At 35.2% G+C, this 8897-nt stretch overlaps 1 protein-coding gene across 1 annotated transcript; it reads right to left on the bottom strand.

Annotated features, from left to right (window-relative positions):
• Positions 1-3828: 3828 nt before the first annotated feature.
• On the bottom strand, positions 3829-8624 carry LOC135153181 (zinc finger protein SNAI2-like). Its single transcript, XM_064095407.1, is given in 4 exon segments — positions 3829-6422; positions 6424-6479; positions 6482-6811; positions 8437-8624. Coding segments are annotated over 4 exon segments (1011 nt in total). The 5' UTR covers positions 8522-8624; the 3' UTR covers positions 3829-5882.
• Between the last annotated feature and the right edge of the window lie 273 nt (positions 8625-8897).

Below are 8897 nucleotides of genomic sequence, written 5' to 3' on the forward strand. Positions count from 1 at the left end.
CAAAACCTGTTTGATTAGAGTAAAGATTTTTTTGGGGGGGTTCATCCATACTAAATCGCGTGCGATGGACTACAAACACTTCTCTTTGAAGTGAAATACTAACTTTTGGTCGTAAAATAAAGTACATGCTATGAGAGTACTGTGGCGCCTGTCATTAAGATTGATTGTATATTGATCACGTGATAACACAAAAACCAGGGCTTGGGCCACTAAGGTCAGAGGCGAGTCCACAGGTAGGGGGATATGGGGGCGAGTATAGATTTTAGAGGCTTGATATTCTAAAATTCAATTTCAAAAGATGGCCGCTCTTGCTTTGCTTGCAACGACGTAAAATTAATTGCGATTAATACAGTCTACGAACAATGTATTCTGCATAGAGGGAGAAGGGCGGGAGGTGGGGGCTTGTTAGGTGGAAAAATAATGTCACAAAGAAATAAGAAAACCCAGCGAGAAAGTAGAGAGACGAATTTGATACGTGGTCATGACCATGACGTAGTATTTCCAACTTTCTACTTTTCTTTTCTGATATACTTTTTCGGTCTCTATTTTACCCATTTTACATTGGTAGCGGCGGTGTGGAGATTCTCCCCTAAGCCCATCCTTTTTTTACACCTTCTCACTTCTTATTATTTGTTCTACTTTCATCGGTTCATGGCCGATATCAACATGAGACACTTCGAATCATTATTAAAAAAAATAATGAATAAAATAATGATCGACATGTTCGATATTTTGTTTAAAAATAGATACCCGTATAAATAAAGTAAGTTTTATGTAACTAGACATCGTCACGTATCTTTACGATATCTTGAAAGAGAATCACGCCACCGATGATAAATTCGATACTCCTATGGAGTTTAATCTTACTTGTAAACAGCATCGTTAAATTTATTATGCTATACAGTAAGGTGTGAAAGAAAAGTGGATCGGCCGACTTGTTTTCTAATCAATATATATAATAATAATATAATAATATATATATCTATATATATATATATATATAAATGTATTCACATCTTGTTGTTCTTGTTGTTTGGTTTAGTTTAGTTGACAATAACACAGTAACACATTTCAGTCGTTGAGACAGACAAGCAACCATTTATTGAACCAAATCCTAAGATTTTGAATTTTAGAGATGATTTTGACATTGTACCTCCTTGTCCAGTCAAAGTTGGATATAATGTTTATGAGGTATCAATTACATGAGTATATAATTGTCTAGGTCACTGGGTCAATGTCAAAGGTCATTTCAGATCGATTAATTGATATTAATCTAGATTTTGTTCAGTATTTCACTTCGATAGTATTAGTACTAAATTAACTTTGTGTGAGATGATTATTGGACATGTTTAGATACCATAAATGATAATAAATGAGTAATATGTCTCCTAGATAGAAAAATTTAGCGATTAAAAAGAGATGTATAGGTCTTGTAACTTTAATATTACATTTGTAATTTTAAATGCTAACAAATCGGTCGCGTCTTTCCCTCCCCTTTACCATGTCGCCTCCCCATATTTATGATAAAAATGCCAAGTAAGATGAGATGCGCATTGATCTTCACCCTTGACCCGATAGATGATTATCAATAATTAATGATATATACAGTGATATTTGATTGGCTTTAGCATGTTTAGGCCCTATATACTCTGTTACCATGGTAACTGTAATTGATTCACAACTTGTCAGTGCAATCAACTTTGGAAAACGAGATCACGGTTCACATTTTCATTAAACTTATTAATCCTATCAAAAAGTAATTTTCTATGACAACTTTACTATCTACCAATCGAATGCCACGAATTTCGGTAGCTTTAACAGTATTTGTAATTTTTATTTCTCTGACATGTGTCCTGAAACAGGAACCTAGTCTTGATGTTGAACCGATTATCCAGAAAAGTGGGAAGAAAAACAATGCTACATTATCGTTTTGCTTTTATTTCATTTATTGCTATATCGACGTTATCGTTGTTTTTATGTCTTTATTTTTTTGTTTTTGTTTATACCATTGCCATGGTTACCCTGATGTTGATGGGTCATTCGAAATAATGATGTAAGCAGAGCTGAAGTACCGAAATACTGTCAGCTAACTCAGCTACATCGGATAAAAAAACCCAACACCACTACGCAATGAAAATGAAATAATATAATATGCATACATGACTGTATACACCGATCAGTAATTTTGAAATAACATCCGGCCTTTCCCCATGCCAAATCATGCTTTAAATTTCTACAAACAAGACCGTTCAAAAACAGGTTTATGCAAGTTACATTTGCAGCAAGAGTACATCGTTTTGTGGTGTCAAATGACAAATATTTACTCACAATTTAAAAAGTCCCCCATTTTAACAAATAACCTGTTCAATTTTATACTTCGTCATTTCCAATATAATATTTCCGCTTGCTCGTTACATCCTTTTGACCACGGAAGAAAATATTTACGCCGGTTTGTAAAATCAAACAAGGAATAATGAAAATTCAGGTTTGATGTGCAGGTTGGATGATTTTCGAGAGGAAATTACCAATGCCTTGGTAGGAATCAAAAGAAAAGAACAAATAAATTAATGTTGGATATTTGTGCAGTGTATCCTTCGTAAAGTGGAAAGTTTGTCGCCATAGAATGATTTCATAATTATATCTCTTTATTTGTAATCTGTTAAATTGGTAATTTTCTTAATGGTAAAGAATGCATAAATAATGTTGATATGTTAAAAACACCAAAGGTGATTTATTCAATCTTGATAGTCATATCAAATTAATAAGGAAATAGTTTAAAAGTATATTATATATATATATATATATATATATATGGGACACTACACTTAATATACCCTCTATTATAACTGAAAAAATAATGTCAAATTCTCTTTACACAGATTCTATCCATATATCTAAACAGAAATTCATTCAATGTCCTTAAGATAAGGAATCTATGCGAGTTCTAGTTGACTGTTTTTTAATTCATATGTGCGGAGAAACATGATTTGGTTATATCATGGACCTAGTAGTATGTCCATGGTTATATTAAAAGGGGATAGGTATTTACGTAGAATCAAGTTTTCGTGGTCACCGTTACCAATAAAATCAATCCCGATTCGCTTCCTTGTTCTTCTTTTCTCCTAACATCATCAGCTTCACAGCCAATGTACAATCAATGATGATATAATCATCATCGTCATCCTTATCGTCGTCGTTGTCGTCAGTTATCATCATCATCATCATCATCATCACCAATACCATCATCCGCCTCATCATAAATCACAATCCTCATTGTTATCTCACACCACCGGCATCATTAACATTACCATCATCATCATCATCACAATTATTAACACTGTCATCATCATTACCATCGTCATCATCATCATCATCACCACCATCAATATAATTGCCATTGTTACTATCAAAATGATAAATATAACCATGATCAATTTTTCCATCATCATTATCAATAAAATCATCATTAAATTCACCATAAAAACAATCATCGTTATCGTCATGTTTGTCATCAGCACCTTCGAAATTGTCATCACCACAACTGCCGCCGCCACCACCAACATCATCATTTTCGTCATCACCATCATCATCATCACCACCATCATCATCATCATCATCATCATCTCATTTATCATTATCATCATCATCATCATCACTATCACCATCATCATCATCATCATCATCATCACCATCATCATCACCATCATCATCATCATCATCGTTTTCGTCATGTTTGTCATCAGCATCATCGATATCATAATTATCTCATTCTCACTTTTCTAATGTTATAGAATTGAAAGATAGTCATAGTCAATCTTATTTCTAACAATTATTCCTCATTTAAACAATAATTGTGCAGAAAACCACCAAAAGACAGAGAATTTCATAAATACTCAACAGAAATAAATTTAATAAATTAGCATCTTTACAAGGCACGATGTGATTTAATTTGTTCATAACATTAATGGAACACGGACTAGAAACAACAAAATAAAAATTCTCAAATACCCTTCAAAACACTCAATGAGTGAACACTATTTAGTACAATTTCAATTACAACAAAAGTGAGAAGAAAATAAATAGTCTAGTATTCGAAGAATCGGAGAGGTTTGTGAATTAACGTGCTGAAACGAAGATCAATGTTTTTGCTTGAGTCATGGAATGTTTTTGTTATCTGAAATATGTTAAGTTTATTAACATTAAGAACCTTTTACCAACAAAATTAAATAAAACATTGCTTTTGCTCTTTGTGGAAACACTTTTTTTTTTTTTTTTTTTTCGTGTTTTGTAGAAAACCATGTTAATCCACCAGTTTCATTTATTGACCGGAATTATGGCTTCCTTATTAAAAGGAATTGGACTGTAATGACGTCACAAACATCAATCGTAACACTTACAAGGCTTCCGAGAAGCACGTACGACTCGTTCATGTCACGTGCTTTTCAACCTTAATCCATTTGTTATTGTAATTGTTTCCTATATATTCCATAATTAAAACACAATACTTGAATTGACGTAAAGGAAGTTCAAAACGTTGAAATTAAAAACAAAGAAAGAAATACATTTATCTGTTTATCCAGACTTTAACAAAGATATGTTTAGTTGGGCAGTTTTTTTTTATATCCCTTCAAGTGTTTGAAACAGATATGAAATATCATTGATTCAGATATACGATTTGTTGTTTAAAGCTAACTATGAGCAACGTTTATACTGTTTTATCAAGGGAAATTGACCAGTCTAATAAACAGCTTGTTACTGTTGTGTAAAATCAAATTTAAGAGTCTTGTTGACTCATTCTTTAAACAAACAAAATGAACCATACTACATTTACACGTATATGACAGGAAAACTGATTCATAAATTGTGTATATGTTCATTTGATATAATAAATAAATCTTTCTTTAAGATAGAAACTCGGTTGGAATGCTTAAAGTATGTTTCTTTCAGCGGAGGTATAACATATAATATTTTAGGAATGAGAAATGAGCTATTCTGATGACAAATTGCACCTAAAATATCTAGGCCTAAACCAATTTAACATTAGATAAACTAAAACATGACAATATCATCATGACCACGCTACAATTGTTAGGACAAGTGTGCACAATGGTAACATACAGTCAATAATATGAAAGAGTACATGCAAGTGACGAAGATTCGACATGTGTGCTTGAAGGCAATTGTTGTTTTCCAACTTTATGAACTTGAAAGTACGACATAAAATCGCAGATTGGAATGTCTTTAAAACAATTTCACTGTTGATGGCACATAAATGACAGTTATATATTACATAAATAAAGCACTTAAACGAAATCGGAACAACAAGTTTGTACAGTTTGTCACAATCCATCAAGCACTCGCCACTCGCCAGTTCCAAATTTCTCATTGGCACCCCCTTCCCCACAATGTATGTGCCAGTGGTCAACTCTGGTTATAAAACGATATAGCGCCCTCTGCATTGATTGAAGTCCATGGACTACATCTTTTTGAAAGATAATAACAATTGGGTCGGTTAGATGTATTCGTTCAATGGCAAGGAATTGAATATTTCATTTAACAATGAAGGACTTTTTAAACCTTCGAAAAACCTTTATATCTCCTGAATGTTTCAGATATTTGTGTTTTATCTCTCCCTTAACAATGTCTAAAAATAAATTAGTCTATATGATGCTTTTTGGTACTGTTAAATCAGTGCTGCTTAGAAACTTTTCAGCCAATTTCTTTCAAATCTGGCAAGATCATAGAACAAACTTTCTTCTTATTTTGTAATAAATTATCTGGGTTAAATACAAATGTGTACAGCGACGGTTTCTTTTATTTTATGTCACCGACCGTCTGGTGACGAGAGTTTTTAAGTTCTTTCCTTCGGGGATTGCCTCAAATCAGTCACTACCTGAAGAGATGCAACCGGACTCCTCGTGCTTGTTGAGGAGCGACATCCTGGAGAAAGTCTTCCCACAGGACTTGCAGCTGTACTTCTTGACTTCTGAGTGGGTTTGAAGATGGGCACGAAGGTTTGACCGGTCTGCGAATGCTCTCTGGCAGTGCGGGCAAGAGAACGGTTTCTCGCCGGTGTGGGTGCGAATATGACCCTGCAGCAACCAAGGTCGCGAGAAAGCCTTTCCGCAGAACTTGCACTTGCACGGCAGGGTATGTGTCCTGATGTGCATTTTGAGGGCTCCCAGGGACATGTATTCCTTGTCGCAGTATTTGCAGTTGAAGGTTTTCTTGTTCTGGGCGTCACAGTGCAGCTGCCTGTGCTTGCTCAACCCTCCGAACGTCGAGTATTCCTTCCCGCAGTCGGGACAGTGGTACTTGGTGCTGTCTTCGCCGTTCTTGTTGCTGCGTCTCTTTTTTATCTCTTTCTCAGGTTTCGCTGTCGTGGCAGAGCCGGTGGGTGTCACTGGGATGTTTGCGGACGCTTGAAGATGTTGCTGTCGGTGTTGAGATAGATGATGAGGGTGATGACGATGCTGGTTTGGCGACAGCGAAGTGATCATCCTGTTCTCATCATCGATGATCGGTGTCGGGGTTAAGAGATGGTGCAGCGAGGGTTGCGGGAGGTGGGCGTGAAGTGGTTGAGAGAACGGTGGAGGAGGGCTGTAACCTTTGTGGATATGCGGGAATGTATCGGCTTCGAACGGCGATGACGGGCTGTAGATCACGTTTTGATGATGTCGCCAGTAGGCCGATGGGTTGGGAATGGCTTGAAGAGGTTCTGGCTTGTGAATGACAGGGTGCGGTATGTTGATGGGGGCTGCCACCGACATTTCGGGGAAACTTGCCACTGACACAACACCTGGATCGTATGCTGCATGAAAAAAAAAGCAAATGGAAAACGTTTCAAGTTAATTGAATCAATTAATTTTATATCGTACGTAGCTATATAAACGTTGCAAGACAATGCCACATATTTACATGTATATAAAGACTTTTTTTTAAAGTGCCAAAGAACTTCAAAACCCATGTATTTTTTTTTCATTTCATTTAATTTATTTCCATATCCAACAAAAATATAATCAAATCAACACAGTATCGTATGCATGGTAATTGTAAAACATTGTAAAGCATTTAAAAACAAAAGCCTTTAGATCTAATATCCTAACGAAGAAAACCGATAAGTTGAATGAAATTTATCTTGTCTGATTTTGGTGATGTGGGTTTCATAGGCAAAATAATTTTTTTTGGAACATCCTTCAAATATTACATCATAATAATTCTATACCCAAGAGTTAAGGCCTTATCACGATAAGGGAACTTCCCATGTTTGTTTCAAATCTATCTATAAAATATCTTTTATTTCTATATTCGATTATTAATTGATCAGGTCCCCTTTGCTAGCTGATCAGGTCTTGCAATTATTTTTTTTAAAGTAAACGAGACATCTAAAGTGTAATTCACGTCCAATTTAAATCCCGATTCTTGAATCAATTTTGGAATAAACAAGACAACAACAACGGCCTGAGTGAAACTACAGAAAACGGCTAAACTGACAGATCTAGGCCTACAACATAAGTCTAAAGACTAGACTCTAAGGCATTTCGTTAGGCGCTAGGCTAGGGTAAAGTTTGACTTTATAGTTTTTTATCAATATTTATTTCTGCATTAAACAATAATTCAATGTCAATTCTATATCATTATTATTTTACCTATCTGCTATCATGAAAAATGAAATAGAATATCGTTCGGAAGGACCACAGTTAACGTCAAATCTTACTATTCTTAGTTAAAGCAATCTAGAATTAATAGACTCTCTGCCTGGCCTAGATATATGTGATCTTTTTTTATCGGCCACATACAATCCTATCATGCCTGTCGTCCGATTCACGTCATTAGAACGAAACTACTGTTCTAACGAAGACAATGTTTATGCAACGCTATAAAGATCTAGAATCTAGGTCTAGGCTCCTTCCTACTAATAAAAAAAAACCCTCAGGCTCAGGTAAATTCATTTAAAAATGCTGCATGTGTATCCAATTAGCTCTGAAATTTGCCAGTATATAGTAGGACCTGGTCTAACAAATTCTGAATGGAGCCTAGATCTCGATCTAGGCCTTGACTAGGCCCAAGATCTAACGTTAGACTGGATTCCAGTAGCACTGCAAAAAGTAAAAGCCAGGACCTAAATTTTGTTAAACTTTTCAGTCCGGTACCGGTAGTCATGCCAATGTCAATGTTTGCTTAATTCTTTTAATAAACTTTTGATCTGTGTTTCTCTCCCAAATAATAATATTTTCAATGATATTTTGTACCAAAAATCATCCCACGACTTTAATTCAAATCTTGCATAGAAAAATTGCAAGGCAAAAAAGAAAGATTTTTGCAGCTTAAGAAGTACCTGTCCTGGCGCAGATTTTAACACAGTTAAGACAAGTAGAACTAATAAAGTAATTAGGCCTAACTTTTAGATTTACCGTAATTAAAACAAAAACTCACCTGTTGTAGCAATTCCATGTTGCAACTTTTTCAAACCCGAAGCAGCTTGCTTTGCGTTCTTTTTCACGAGAAAAGACCTCGGCATCTTCTTGATAAAATATCCCCGATGATTGTGAAGACAATTAAAAAAATATATTTCCAGTCCAGCCCTGAATTACTGAAGACCTCTGAATCATAAGTCATTAACTTATTGTTGATTAACTTCCTTTCTCATTCAGATCAGTTGTGTGCGTTTGGTTACGGCGCGGTCACTGACGATAGCTCAATGCAACAAGTGTATGAACTTGATTAAAAAAAATCACCAATCTTTATACGGTGTACGGCCGACCCGGTACGTACGTAAACATAATGCAGGCATATCATACACTTGTATGGTAATTAGCGATGAAGTAATCAGCCAATAAGAAGCGCATGAGCTAACTCACTGAAAGGTTAATTGACCAATCACCGAGCGAGTTTTA

This window comes from Lytechinus pictus, chromosome 2, assembly GCF_037042905.1.
Source record: "Lytechinus pictus isolate F3 Inbred chromosome 2, Lp3.0, whole genome shotgun sequence".
NCBI lineage: Eukaryota > Metazoa > Echinodermata > Echinoidea > Temnopleuroida > Toxopneustidae > Lytechinus > Lytechinus pictus.